General features: G+C 40.6%; 1 protein-coding gene across 3 annotated transcripts in view; it reads left to right on the top strand.

Annotated features, from left to right (window-relative positions):
* The window catches only part of ITGB6 (integrin subunit beta 6), a 74136-nt gene that overhangs the window by 40342 nt on the left and 17755 nt on the right, over positions 1-16039 (top strand). For all 3 annotated transcript variants that reach the window (XM_021702732.1, XM_044913310.1, XM_044913309.1), the window contains 4 exons: positions 6196-6330; positions 6547-6964; positions 12219-12441; positions 14864-14961. In XM_021702732.1, the coding sequence (XP_021558407.1) occupies positions 6196-6330; positions 6547-6964; positions 12219-12441; positions 14864-14961 (874 nt within the window). The remainder of the gene's footprint in view (positions 1-6195; positions 6331-6546; positions 6965-12218; positions 12442-14863; positions 14962-16039) is intronic.

Below are 16039 nucleotides of genomic sequence, written 5' to 3'. Positions count from 1 at the left end.
GAGGACAACATTCCTCCCTTAAAATAAAATACACAGCTATAGGGTTGCTATGTTCTCTTGCTTTGTCCCCATTTCATAACTTAATCAATGGTAGATGGCCAGTTACCAATTCTTTTTTTATTTTGTTTCCTAAGTTCCATTTTCCTTTTTTGCCTTAACTTACAAAGAAAAAATACACACACGCACGCATATGCACACACACAAAGATGAAAATGAAGCTCTAAATTAGGACAGAAATGAAAAAAGTAAATTTTTATAAAGCAGTAAAGCCCTAATAGTTATTCTGAGCAGCAGTTACATAATGACAAATAAATAAAATTCTAATTTTGGATGTTTTAAAATTACAAATAAATGACTTATATGCACTATATGCCAATACCAAGCATATACTGAGCCAGTGGTCCTTAACTAAATGACATTTCAGAATCTTCTGGGAAGCTTTTAAAAATAGGTGTATCCAGATTCCTCTCAGACATCTTAGGAGAACTTGAAGGGAAGGAAGAGCCACACATTTTGAAAAAATACTCCCCAGTGATTTTGACAACACCCCACCAGTTTTGAAACTCATTTTAAGGGGGAAAAACAAGGTGTTTCTTCTCATATACATTTCCTCAGGGAATAAAATAACAGATGTGTCCATTAAAACTATAGGATGAGGGGTTTTTTGAACTTATATCCTCAGAAACTTCAGTTTTCTTAGCTCACATCAAAAATTAACTACCACATTAGCTCATGCTTGAAATTCTTCCAGACAGGAAAGCTTGTCAACAAAATACTATAAAAACCATCCTCCCTGTTACGCGGTAATTAAAGTTTTAATGTGTAGAATCAGATAAAATCACACAGCAATCCTCCACTGCATTAGAACACACTCAATTTTCTTTAACCCAGCGCTCTCAGAAGCATTGGCCACTAACATCTTCAAAGGAATTCAGCAAATTAGAAAACTGTAAACGTCAAAAACATTTCTCCCTCTTGTTTGACCAGCCCCTTCCATGCTCCTGCTTACTCCATCAGGATTTCCCAAATCACCCACATAACTTACAGGGCGGTAGAATCAAGGCATCCCACATTTGAAGTGAATCTCATGTCCTTATTTTACTGTCCAAAAATATAAAGAAGTCTCCATTATGCTTATACTATATAATCTTGCTCTGGAGTTATTATTATAATGTCATGATTCACTGAAGGAAGTGTGTAATAGATCTTGGCACTAGTTCAAATTATTTTTCTATTCAGTTATTTTTAAATGTATTCTAAAAGGACTTTAAAACTATGGGGATCCAGGGGCACCTGGGAGGCTCAATCAGTTAAGTGACCAACTCTTGATCTCAGCTCAAGTCATGATCTTGGGGTTGTGACATCAAGTCCCATGTCTGGCTCCATGCCGGGTGAGGAGGCTGCTTGGGATTCTCTCTCTCTCTCCCGTTGCCCCACCCCTCTATAAAATAAAATAGGGGCACCTGGGTGGCTCAGCTGGTTAAGTGACTGCCTTCGGCTCAGGTCATGGTCCTGGGCTCCTGGGATGGAGCCCCACATCGGTCTCTCTGCTTCTCCAGGAGCCTGCTTCTCCTTCTCCCTTTGCCTGCCGTTCCCCCTGCTTGTGCTCTCTCTCTCTCGCTCGCTCTGTCAAATAAATAAATATAATCTTTAAAATAATTTAAAATAATAAAAAAATTAAACATAAAATAAAAAATAAAATATGGGGATCCATTGACTGGGTTTCTTTCTAGTCCATAAAAAGAAAAGAAAAAGAATAGATTGAGAGAAAATACTTCTGACTAACTTCTAGTGGGGCAGAGGTAGACAATTTGTGTTTATAATTATGACACTGAACTTCAGTTCAGTGTCATATCAACATAAAAACCCTTAAATACCAGATGTGTATTCGTTTGACCATCATTCGCTAATTTTCTTCCTTCCTTAAACATGTAATAAAAGCTACTGAAATATCAGTGCTCCCAAGGATACGCTCCCCTATTAGTATTTAAGCTCCAGAAGGGAAGTGACGTGGTTTGTTTTGTTTTGCCGGGTTCATAGTAGATGCTCAGTAAACGATGAAATATACAAATAAACATTTATGCTCTTTCTTTGGGAAATTCATATTAAAATATTCCTGGCAAAATCTACAATATGATATTCCAATTATATCAATGTTGAAATGTCCCTTATTTTGGTCAGATTATGTCACCCACTCTTCCGAATTTCAAATCTACAGACTTGCGGGTCATATCCCTCATTTCTCCTTTTACTCCTGACTCACCGAGCCACCGTCTCTAACATTACTCCTGCTTCACCTCCTGATGATTTCAGTTTCAGTGTACATATATTCCTTCCTGTACCCTGGCCTCTGTTTCCTGAACTCTGCTTCTAAAATGATCTTGTCCTCCTCTTTTGTCATACCTTAAACTTTGTCATTGCTAATAGACTCTTCTATAATCTCAGCTTCATGCAACCCATTCCCCACTCACCACTTCCTTCCTTTTCAGCTCACTCCTGCTAGTTCCCCTAGTATTTCTTCCAACCCATCAGGATCTCCAATTAGTTGACCCTACCCTCTCTCTCTCTCTCTCTTTTTTTTAATTCAAGTGACTCTACCTTCTCTTTTCAGTTCCTTTTCAGTTCTTTTTCAGTTCAGTTCTCCACTGAGGTTGCTTGGCCAGTCATGGTCCTGGTTAATCCCAACTGTCCATTCACCCTGCACAGCTGAACAGGAAGGGGAAAAACATACAATTGTGCTAACCAGTCTCACTTTAAATTCATAATCATGAACCTCAGGAGGACCCTAAATGCTGCCCAACAACCATGCTATATATACTTCTCTAGGAGACATCAAAGTGCAGATGTCTAGGGGTCAGTTGATATGTTAGTTGGCAATTTAGGAAGGTAACCTGAACTCTCCTAAACATAATTCACCAATAGTTTTCTCCTTCTCAATCCCATCCTTCATGTTGCTAGGGCCAAAAAGCTTAAAATGATCTTTGACTCTCCTCTTTCTCTTATCCTGAACATTTAATCCAACAGAAAATCTTGCTGGCTCTATCTTCAAAATTATTTAGAATTTAACCCAGAACCACTGCCTTCATCCTGATCGGAGCCACCACCTTCTCTCACCTGAACGATTGCAAACGCCTCCTAAATGCTATTTCTCATCTCCACCTTTGGTTTCCTACATTCTGTTTTCAAAAAAAACAAAAACAAAAACAAACTAGAATTTTCCTTTAAAAATATTAAGTAAGGTCGTAACACTCTTCTATAGATAACCCTAATTGTTTTCTCATTTTACATAGAGTAAATGCCACATTCTTTAAAACCACCTACTAGGACCCTACCAGATTTGTTCTCCTCCACCCCATTACCTCTGTGACTTCACCTCCTATTACTCCATCAGAGAGTTGATCCAGTACAGCAACTCTGGCCTCCTTGCTATTCTGTTTCCAGAGCAAGCCAGACATACTCCTGCCCCAGGGCCTTTGCACTGACTGTACCCCTTTCCTGGGACACTCTTTTGACAGATATCTACATGCTATCTGATTCCTCACTTCCTTGAAATGTCACCTTCTTACTGAATCCTACTCTAACTACTTTTTTAAAAATTGCAGAGTACACCCCCTACACACACTCTCTTAATCTTCATTATCCCACCCTAATGTTTTGCATAGCACTTATCACCTTCTAGCATGCTACATAATTTTCTTATGTATTATGTTGTTTCCTCTCTGACTTCCCACACTGGAATATAAACTACAAAAGGTCAGCTATTTTAGTGGGTTTTGCTTCCCAAGCCCCTAGAACAGTGTCTGGCACATCATGGACAGTCAATAAATATTTTCTGGATGAATAAACTTATAATGTAACTAGTTGAAATGAAACAGATTTAAAGAGTAAATTTTAATACATGATAGAAATAATCTTTGTGACTGAGAAATGACACTCCAATCGCTGATGAAGACCGTATTCTGAAAAATCAGCCTTATGTCCATCTTCTGAAGGAGTGACCATATGGGGCAAATATAAAAGTAGGGAAGAATGACTTAGAATTTACAGTCAGCAACTTAGAATTTGGAGGAAGACAGGGTCATCTTACTAGGCAGTTGGCAAAATTATACTTAAGGAAAATTTGAGGCTGAATATGCTTTTAAAATTCCAGGATTATAGGGACTCAAATCTTCTTAAGATTTTTTTTTTTTTTTAATTCATGAGAGACAGAGTGAGAGAGAAAGGCAGAGGGAGAAGCAGGCTCCCAAGGAGCAGGGAGCCCGATGCGGGACTCGATCCCAGGACCCTGAGATCATGACCTGAGCCCAAGGCAGACGCCCAACCATCTGAGCCACCCAGGCGCCCAGGACTCAAATCATCTTAGATGAGCTGAAGTATTACTTAACTCATAATGTTTTACAATTTATTTTTATTCTGTTTTATTGTTTTTATTTTTCATAGTTTTGTTTTGTCCTCCAAATGTAGACTTTTATTTTGCAAAAGAAAGAGGAACAGAGGAAGTCTACATGATAACACTAGATTTCCCCATAACAAATAGCTCTTTCTTCCTCCTTCCCTGACATTCTTCCCCCTGGAAAACTTTGTCTTTATCTCCACTCTGTCATAACCTATATGTTTCACATCTAGTCTTTCTCTCTTCAATCTACGTCATCACATTTATCAATGGGGTCCCGACCCTTGTACAACATCTCAGCTTTCTTGACTCCAGTCTCCCTGCCCCCTCCCCTGTAAGTCTGACAGACATTAAGTCTGTCCTGCACACATCTCCCAGACAACTTCCCTGCAGCTATATTTTCAGCGGATTGGTCCCCTGCTTTAAAGCTATAAGGAATATTATTTCCCACTGGTCTTAAGTCATCTCTCTAAACCTCAAGTCTCTTTGCTGTCTGGTATCTCCCAGGACAGCAGGAGTCTGGGCTGGGTCTGAGTCCCATTTGTCCCCATTCTATACACTCCTGGCACTGAGCTTTCTCTCTCCTGGTCCCCTCCCCTGAGACACCATTGTCGTCCTGTCCACACATCCACATCCAACATAGCCATTAAGGACTTCTAATACTTCAGCCTTCACTGACCACTCTTTTCTGAACTGTCCCAAACTTGCAACTATATGACACGATTTTTTTTAAACTTAATGGTACTTTGATTGACTTGCGTGTTAACCGCTTTACTTGGTTCCATCTTGGGTTTTTTTTTTTCCCCCAGCAAAATGATACTCATCTTGAGGGCAGAAATCCCATCTTACACTCATTCCCCAGACCTGACTCTACATTAAATGTACAATAGGTACATAATAAATTCCAATATTGATTTCGAGGAACAGTTTCTCCCACATTTAACATCTCTAAAGTTGGGATATGTTTTGTGATTAATGGTGTCTTATAAATGCTGGGTAGAAGTCACAACGTAGTATTCATTGCCTGCAAAAATATAAAATCGGCCCTAACTGTGTATGTTGTTGTCACCTCGATTTGTTAAGTACGCTATTGGTGTTATAGATGTTGAGTGTAATTGCCATTTTTAAATATTTTCTTAGAGTTTGCACTATGATTTGATATTGAAATGAAAAATTGTTGAATATGCAGCAATGTACCAAAACAGGGTATAAATTTGATATCAATGAAGCAAATACTCATTGTTGAAGGAATGATTGTGATTCGGTGTTCCTCACAAAGTAACAACCAGCTGCTTTATGGGGCCTAAGAAATGATGATACTTACAAGTAAAGGAAGCTGTTGTTATGTTGTGTTACCGAGACACAAGCAAAAAAATGCCTTTTAGATGCCAAGCAATGCTACTCAGGGCTGGAGAATTTGCCACATCCCTCAGAACAGATAAGATAATTTTCAAAGCCATGATAGACTAATAGGATTGATTCATATGTTGCACAGAATGATCATGAGATATTTTGTCATAATGTCATTGTCATAAAATAATGGTGTGTTTTATAACTGATAGCCTCTTAGACTCAATAAAAGGTGGCACGTATATGTGCACGTATGTGCGTGTGCATGTGTGTGCGAGCGTGTGCGTGCGCATGTGTGTGTCTTGCTGGCTTTCTTGCTTGATTGATGGTATGGTGAATTACTTTTAGACCCAATTTCATTTTATTCTTTTGTAGTTTAATGAGCAGGATTCACAGATTCTTCTGCTTGTATTTTTTGGTTGAGATTTTAACTCTTTCTGTCCTAACTAAAGGAACTGCGGTCGGAGGTGGAACTGGAAGTGTTAGGAGACACAGAAGGACTCAACCTATCTTTCACGGCTATCTGTAACAACGGGGCCCCCTTCCCACACCAAAAGAAATGCTCTCACATGAAGGTGGGAGACACAGTAAGTATAGGGTCAACAGATTGTCTGAAAAAATATTCAGGTAAGTCAAAAGTTCCCTTGTTGCACTGAAGCTGGATTTTTCCTTTCAAGAATTTCAAAAGCGGTTTTCAAAAATTCCCTAATAAGAGCTTTTGGCAAAGCTGATCCCTGTGCACCTTGGTTTCCTGTTATGCATTTCGGTGGATGGAAGAAGATAATTAGTATTTTCTTTTCCAGGCTTCATTTAACATGACTGTGAGTATACCAAACTGTGAGAGAAGAAGCAGGCACATTACCATAAAGCCTGTGGGGCTGGGGGACGCCCTAGAAATACTTGTCCGTCCGGAATGCAGCTGTGCCTGTCAGAAAGAGGTGCAAGTGAACAGCTCCAAATGCCACAATGGGAACGGTTCCTTCCAGTGTGGGGTGTGTACCTGCAACCCCGGCCACATGGGTCCTCGCTGCGAGTGTGGCGAGGACACACTGAGCACGGACTCCTGCAAGGAGGCCCCGGATCACCCCTCGTGCAGCGGGAGAGGCGACTGCTACTGCGGGCAGTGCACCTGCCACTTGTCTCCCTATGGAGACATTTACGGGCCTTACTGCCAGTGCGACAATTTCTCCTGCGTGAGGCACAAAGGGCTGCTCTGCGGAGGTAGGCATCGTCTAAACCCACCGCACACCGCAACTGGGCGAGCATCAGGAAGGGGCTTTGCATCCTTTGCACCTTCCCCAGTTTTCTGGGCAGAGTAGGCGCTCCATACATAGTTGCTGATCGAGGGAGCGGGTTAATGTCTAGAGCTAAGGTAACTGGTCTTCGCTGGCATTTTCTCTGGGTCTTACATTCTCTTGGGGTGAGGGCTCTGCCAATTCAACTCACATCTCTCTTGTTATTTCCCTCAGAGTTCAGTAGGCAAGAAATGGAAATGCCTTCTCTTTGGTTATTACCCAGACTCCACAAAATTGCATGTAATCTGAACTCCATTATCTTCCAGACTTTTCTCGATCAGGCTCTTGGGTATCCTACCCAACTCTTAAATGCCTATTACTTTGGGAAAATAAAAAGCTAGGCTGCTTAAGGAGCATATTGCCAAGGACAAGGGACTCAGAAATACTAAATGAACTTTCAGGGCCTTCATTCATTCCACAGATATTTATTAAACACCTATTATGTGACAGATACTAGATTAGGCACCAGGTATAATAAAGATGAATAAGGACATATGAAGGCTATGGAAAGGGTAAAAATGAAACGTTGCCGGAATTTTTTTAAGATCGAGAGCATGTTTAAATAGCAGAAAAATATATGTTTTAAAATCCTTTGCATATGGAGAATCACTGTAGTTTAAGAATATATTGCATATACTTTGACTATTATAAAAATCATTCTGATCTATATCCATATAGTTAAGTATAATCTATCTGCATAAGAATTGCAAATGTGTTCATGTTCTTTAAAATGACATAAATTTGTGTTACAACAGGAATATTAACTAACAGCTGAATTTAAGCTCCCAATGTCTCCCCTTTTCAGTATGTGAACAGGCAGCTTTTCAAAACAGAAAGCCATTATCTTTAAAGAAAACTAAGAAAGTTATGTTTTCAAACTACAGTGTCAGGAACATATAAAAGAGACTGGTTTTCAGGGAAAAAAAGGCCTGAGAAGAGAAGCCTCAAAGAACTCCGAGCTCTTTGAAAACCCTGTGATGCCCTGTGATACCTCCATTTCATTTCTTTGCTGCGGCTCTTGCTACCAACATGTTCCTCTGAGGCTGCCTTCTTTCTTCTCCCCAGAGAATGAAAAATTTAGGGTCTGTCCAGATTGAGACACATTTCTCCCCCCTTTCATTCGGAGGTCTATTTCCTTATTTAATGGGTGTGTTTCCAAACCCACATCAGTTCTCTTGTCATAAGATGTAGGCAGGACACAGCCCGAAGCCAGAGGCTGTCCCAGCGTCTTGTAAAGACTATGCTCGGCAGATTCCCAGATTGCATCTCTAAGAAAAATCTTTTAATAAAATATGTGCTCTAAACATTTGAAATCACCTTTCCAAAAAAATTCTACCTGTAATCTTTTTTGTTTGTTTGTTTGTTTTTTTGTTTTTTTTTTGTTTTTAAAGATTTTATTTATTTATTCATGAGAGACAGAGAGAGAGAGAGAGAGAGAGGCAGAGGGAGAAGCAGGCTCCCAAGGAGCAGGGAGCCTGATATGGGACTCGATCCCAGGACCCTGGGATCATGACCTGAGCCGAAGGCAGACGCTTAACCATCTGAGCCACCCAGGCGCCCCTCTACCTGTAATCTAATACAACAGGATAGCAGTCTTACCCCCATCTATATTTCACTCTTTAAATCTCAGATCACAGAAGTCTAGAGCAGTGTAATTGCCGACCTGTGCTGAGCAACACAGTTCTTCCAGTTTGTGGATGGTCTTTCACTTTACTTGGTGCCATGCATGCAAACAGAAAAGCACTCAGAAAGAGTTGACTTGATCTGTGCATTGTAGTTGGGAAGGTCTGACAATAGGGCCTCTCTTTGTATCAGATACAAGGATCGCTAGAGACATTCTATTTAGAAAACACAATTATTTCCTTAGCTGGACTCAGAAAACTTCCCTAATGCCAATTTCCTTCATATTTGAGGGTACTTTACAATTCTCAATCTATTAGTGTTTCTCAAAATCTATTTTGTTTGTAGTAACATCGCACAGGATGTCACTGTATTATTAGTAACTTTCTCTTTAAAAATGTATAATAGGGGCACCTGGGTGGCTAGGTCACTTAAACTTCCGACTCTTGATCTCACTCAGGTCTTGATGTCAGGATCATGAGTTCAAGCCCCGAGCTGGGCTCCACACTGGGCGTAGAACCTACTCAAAAAAAAAAAAAAAGAAAAAAAATTTTTTAATGGGATAATAAAAGTAGTATTATTCAAATTCAACAAATAGTTATGGAGTACCTACTATGTGCCTGACATCCTGCTTAGTGCAGGGATAAAAACTGTGCCTGACCTTGTGGACAGACACTCTGTTGTTTGCAGCAAAGGCCAGAATATGCTCCAGCTCCCCTTCTCATGCAGATCTCACTTCTTTGACAACAAATTCACTCTGCAATGTGCCACTCCTCTGAAGGCCTATTACCACAACGTTCTTTTTCATGTACCTTCTTTCATCCATCTTTAAGTACTCACAGATATAGGGCTCCATTGATTTATTCTCTTGCCCAAATTCCATTAGTCTTTTATATTTTGATTCTAAGAAATGGGAAACTAACAGGCAAATGGCATTAGAGAAAATACTTCCTGCCATTATGCACTTAGAGTTATCAGTCAATGGCATTCCAGAAAGACCTATCCCTCTGAAAAGAGCCTGACAATTTTGTCTTGATCTTTGGTCATCATCTTGCTTCTACATGAAGCCATTGTGAATGTTTTGTTGTTGCTTTTGTGGTTGTGGTTATATGAACAGGTACTTTATAATTGGTTGCTTGTGGATATCAATTAGCAGTGATATGGTGGATGGTTCTGGAAAGCCCACAGAAAGAAAGGCTTCTAACTTCTGACAGGAGCTCTTAATTTCTGCCAACTAATTCTTACATGCAGTGATACACTTGGGCATTCTCGAAGGAAATGCACATTTCATTTGACAATATTTATAGATCACATTAATTTTCTGGAATAAACTTTAGTATAGAAATCTATCCCTATCATGAGAATACGTTTCCCTTTTTTGCTGAGGAAGAAACAAAAAGCAATTGTATTTTAGAGGATAACTTAAGACGAGCTATGTCTGCAGCAAGTTTCCATGCACCGCCTCCTTCAAGCTCCTCTGCCCTAGGTTTCCGCAGCTTTGCTCTCATTGCTCTCCTACTTCAGTTCCCTGGTAAGATCCTTCTCTCTGATCACATTTTTTAAAGATTTATTTATTTGAGAGAGAAAGAACATGAGCAGGGGGAGAGGGAGAGGGAGAAGCAGGCTCCCTGCTGAGCAGGGAGCCCTATGTGGGGCTCCATCGCAGGACCCTGGGATCATGACCTGAGCCGAAGGCAGATGTTTGAACGACTGAGCCACCCAGTGCCCCTCTCAGATCACCTTTTAAATGCTGATGATCTTCAGGGCTTCTCTCAGTCTATCTGTTTTCTCTACATGACCCAATCCACAACAGCTTTACCTGCCATCTATCTCTGATGGGTCCAAACCTCAAACCTCTCTGCCTCTTTTTCCATATGTATACATACGTGTGTCTCTGTGTGTGTGTATTATAATTGGTATTATATATATACACATTATATATATATAATTGGTATATATATATATATATATATATATATATATATGCCTACTACAATGTCCCATGGGTCCCTCAGAACTCAACAGAGCCAAAAATGAACTCATCATCTTCCCTACCCAAAGCTGCTCTTCTTCCTCTGCTTGAGAACAATCTATTCGTTCAATAATTAAGCCCTGTGCCAGGCACTGGGGAAAAGTCAGTGAGCGTGAGATGTCAGCTTCCATTCCGGGTCACTAAAAAGCTGCACCATCCACTCAGCAGCCCAGTCTGGTCACCTGGGGAAGATTCTATCCCTCTCTCTCTTCCCTGCCCCACTGCACCATGGCAGCAATGGCACTCATGCCCTGAGTATTCATCCCCTCACCTGTATCCTCTTTCCTCTCCATTTCCACTCGCACTGTTCAGGACCTCAGATCTTCTTTCCTCATTTGCTGCAACAAAACCTCCTAACCAGTTTTCCTGTCTCTAGTTTGACCCTCTCTACTGAGGCCAGGATATTTCTAGACACATGGCTATTTGTTCAGGTCTCTACTTAAAATTCCATAACTTTCAGGATAACAGTTCTTTCTTTAGCCCATAAAGCTTTTCATGATGTGATTTCTGACTTTCCGTTGACCTTTCCAACACCCACCCCCTGCCATCCTGCCCTCCTGCCACAGCTCATATGCACCTTTGGCTCTATCTATATGAAACTACTGTGGGTATTAAGCAGGTCACATGATTACAGACTTCTGTCATTTACCTATGCTTTTTTTCTCAGCTTAAAATGCATGTAACCCTCTTCTGTCTTCTATCTATAGCATCCAAATTCAGCTCAAGCATCACCTCTTTTGGAAACATCCCCAAATCGCTGATCTAATTTGAAAACTCTCCCTCTGTGTGCATAACACTTATCCCACTGTACTATATTTACTTGCCTGTCTCCTACTCTAAACAATAAGCTCAGTGACCTTATTTAATTTTGTATCTTCATGCCTAATGCAATCTTCGGCACATGATATATGCTCAATTAAAGTTTCTTAAATAAATGAATTTGTTGAGCACTCACTATATGCCTGTAGGACATCTAATTGGTGAATGCAAAACTAGAAGAGTTACACATTATCTCATCTGACCACAACTGCTGTAAGATTTTATTCCCTCTATTTGATAGATGAGGCTTTTATGATCACTCGGCTTGAATGATGTAGAGGTGAGGCATTATCCAGGTCTGTGCTGCATCTCTATCTTATGGCACCTTAATTAAAAGCAAAAAAAAAAAAAAAAATTGTAAAAGCAATTTAAATACACACACACATACACATAATCACACACACACACCCCAAGTTGCTATTATAGGCTTCTAGATTATCTCATTTCATCTGGCTATAAGTTCTTTTTGATATAACATCAGGTAATCAGATTGGTCTTCAGTTAAGAGACCAGATCAATAAATATACACACTTAGCAAAATTCGTTCCATAAAATATACCTACACTCACCGCTCCCCCTACTCCCCACACGCTCATTTTTTTCTCATTTTTCTTCAGTCTTTCTGATGGTGTTTAAAGGCAAAGGGAAAACATGTTCCCCCCACCCAAGTAGCCATGGCCCTAATCATCACCGGGCGTTTGTTTTGCAGATAACGGCGTGTGTGACTGTGGTGAATGCGTGTGCAGGCCTGGCTGGGCGGGCGAGTACTGTAACTGCACCACCAGCACGGATTCCTGCGTCTCCGAGGATGGGGTGCTCTGCAGCGGGCGAGGGGACTGCGTCTGTGGCAAGTGTGCTTGCACGAATCCCGGAGCCTCTGGACCGACCTGTGAACGTTGCCCTACCTGTGGTGATGCCTGTAACTCTAAACGGTAATGTCTCAACTTCCCTCCTGTTGCTTTTGGTGGGTTTGGTCTCTGAGCATCCACCCAAAAACACAAACCCACCAGGCCCCTGTGATCATCAGCCTGGAACGTCAGTGTCTCATTTGCCTCTTTCTTTGCCCTGATTATCCGGGACCACAATGTCACATTTCTGCTAGAGACAAGCCTGGGGAAGCTGAGCTGATGTCCCACACTGATAACATCAGATGGCCTTTCACTTACAATACCAGCCACACAGAAGGAATGCCCTGGAGGTAGACGGATGACACCCACATTCAGTGCCTTTTCAGGGGAAACAGACAAGCTTCTTCCTTATCTAGAAGTGTATAGCCTCACCTGGCTGATTCATTCCCCTCTATAGACCCATGGAGGCAAAAAGGCAGAAAAAGGATCGTGGCTTTCCATTTCTTCCCTCTTCTTTACCACTCATGCTCTTTGGCACCTCTCTTTGGTTGTCATTCTACACAGCTATTGTGTGTTGTGTTTTCTTTTATACCATATGAACAACAACAACAAAACACTTTTTTTTGTTTTACAGTGAACCACTATTTCTTTGGTTGGTAGCTAATTTCTTAATGGACGTGGGGGCAACATTTCTAGGTCAAGTGAGGCAAATCTCCAAATGGGCTGTGTGATGACATTACAGTATATAATGTATTATGCAGCAAACATGCTTAAGCAGTTCGTAGTTTCATTAACTCTATACCCAACATGGTGACATTTGCATTTCCAGTGTAAACAAAGTAAGAAAATCAATATTCACTCAGTCGTTCCTCACCATTCAGGTGTCAAAACTTCTCTGTCACTGTGCCTGGACATACGCCAAGAGAAGTATGGGGACATGGTTAGACTTACTTGAATGGAATTAAATGTAAAATGTCCTTTCAGGATGTTTCTTCCATTATTTATCTATTCAATCTTCTCTATAAACATGATTCAATTTAAAATGTGGCTTATAAAATATGAAGTTGACAGTCAAGGTAGTTTGAATTTGAGGAATCAGGTAATCTCCTTGGTGTTTATCTTAGCTTTGAGATGAATCCATTCTTCCATTTATTCATTCATACATTCATTTATCAAATAGATATTAAGTACCTACTGTTCACCAGAAATCTTGTTAGGCCAAAGGCATACAGTGATGACTGAAACAGTTACAGTTCCTGCCGTCACAGGTGCTAAGAATCTAGTGGGAAAAACAGACATTATTTAAAGTAATTATAATGATATCTGAGCTCACACTCAGGGCAGGGGTATGAAACTAGCTTGGGCAGACATCGATGAGATGCACGGAGGGGTAGAGGTTTTAAGGGTTTCCACAGTGTCCAGGAGTCCCTTGCAAAACCACTCTAAGTAAATATATAACCTAGATAAATGCAATATACTTGCAATGCAAAGGCAATTTCCAGCCAAGACTTCTATCCCCACTCCCACATAGATTGCGGCTCCTCAGCCCTTCCTACAAAGGAACACAGAGGCTTCCACGGCAAGAGAACTAACCGGTAAGGGTCAGGGAAGGCTTGCCTAGGGCAGGGCACTTTCGGCTGAGATTGGCGGAAGCCTGAGGGCGGAGCATGGGGGGGGCGGGGCGCGCAGAATGTTTCCAGCACTTAAAAGAGTATACATTTGCATGGCCTGGGGAAGAGAGGCAGGATGATACGTAAGAAAATTTTGCTGTTTGGGGTTACTCCAAACAGAATCTGGTTGTAAAGTGATTTTCAGCACAAGATTAATTCAGAGTCTGAGTTTTACTTTGCTGCATAGACATCACTAGAGAAGCTTAATTCCCTGGCTATGTTTTTGGAAATACACTTTTCTGTAAGTAGCAATCGTTTATTAAAAACCCTGCATGAATGAGGATCCAAGCTGTAACCTCAGCTTTTCAAAATACCCCTATAAGGCTTAGACTCATTCAAAATAGTTATGGATAAGTGAATCTTTAAAATAGTCATTCATGACATGTATGAAATCTTAGAATTCTTGTTAAAATACAGACCATTTCTGTTAAGAAATTCAAACTTTGGTCACTGATCATATTTTAGGAGCATACACCTTTCTCATGAGAATGTAAAATGAACCAAAAAATTAAATCAAATACCAAAATAAGTGTGTCTTATTCTTGGGGTTACTTTGTTTGTTATTTAACCCATCAGAAGCAATCATTATAAATAAATGAGGATAGTAGCTATTATCAAGCCTGGCTCACAAAACACTGATTACTCAGGGGAATCAGAATAAAGCAATTTCCTCTTGAACATCACCCAAATATCTTTCTGAAAGTAACAAAAGGCAACGTCCTCTATGAGACACTCTTATAGCACGAATCACAGTAACCGCATTAAAGCAGTATCCCAGCTGCATATCTGTTTTCCACCAAAATGAACTGATAAACTCTACTGAATAATGTTCACAGGAGCTGCATCGAATGCCACCTGTCTGCAGATGGCCAGGCCCGAGAAGAATGTGTTGACAAATGCAAACTAGCTGGGGCAACCATCAGTGAAGCAGAAGGTTAGACTGGTCTTAAATTGCTTTCTTTTCCTTTATATTGTTCTTGAGAGGCAGAAACTCTGTGAAGGGCTTTTCAGTAGCTCGACCTCATTTGAACCAGGGCACTAGTTCAACATTAGTTTTTTTGTTTTTGTTTTTTAATTTTATTATGTTATGTTAGTAACCATACAATACATCATTGGTTTTTGATGTGGTGATCCACGATCCATTGTTTTCGTATAACACCCAGTGCTCCATGCAGTATGTGCCCTCCTTAATACCCATCACCGGGCTAACCAATCCCTCCTCCCCCCTCCCCTCTAAAACGCTGTTTGTTTCTCAGAGTCCATAGTCAACATTAGTTTTTAAGAGTAAATGCAACCCATGAGACTAAAAACGTGATGGTTTGGGATACAAGCAATTTAAAGTCATAGCTATTCTATTTGACTTCGGCTCTGTTGGCAAGCTCACCTTTGCTTAACAAATGCAATTGTAGAGAACTCCAGAATGCTATTTTTTAATTAGAAAAGAAGAAAAAAAAATTTTTTTTAATTTTATTTATTTGTTGGAAAGTGAGAGAGAGAAAGAGCACAAGCAGGGGGAGCGGCAGGCAGAGGGAGAAGCAGGCTCCCTGCTGAGCAAGGAGCCCAATGTGGGGCTTGATCCAGGACCCTGGGATCACGACCTGAGCAGAAGGCAGACGCTTAACCGAATGAGCCACCCAGGCATCCCAAGAAGAAAATTTTCAAAATAGCTAAATGTTAACCCCTAAAACTGAAATCATCCTCTATCATCCTATTGCCTTATCTCAAGATAGGACAAGGTGAAGTGTAAGAGGGTTTCCGGAGAGCAGGTCTGAGACACCAGGTAGTTTCTGGTTAGTGGCCATTTTCCCTCCACTCCTTTACGTGTGCTTTAACTCCCAACTTTCCAAACACGGGTGTTACATGACCACCCTTAATTCCCTGTTGCTCACCCCCCAAATACAAGAAGGGCCTGTGACCTTTAACTGCTAAGCAAACTCGGCTCTTGCTTTCTTTCACCGTCATTTTAAAATTTAATGACTTAAACTTGGATTCTTTTTAATGGCAAAATATCA

This window comes from Neomonachus schauinslandi, chromosome 3, assembly GCF_002201575.2.
Source record: "Neomonachus schauinslandi chromosome 3, ASM220157v2, whole genome shotgun sequence".
In the NCBI taxonomy this organism is placed as follows: Eukaryota; Metazoa; Chordata; class Mammalia; order Carnivora; family Phocidae; genus Neomonachus; species Neomonachus schauinslandi.
This window is presented reverse-complemented; position numbering and strand designations above follow the sequence as displayed.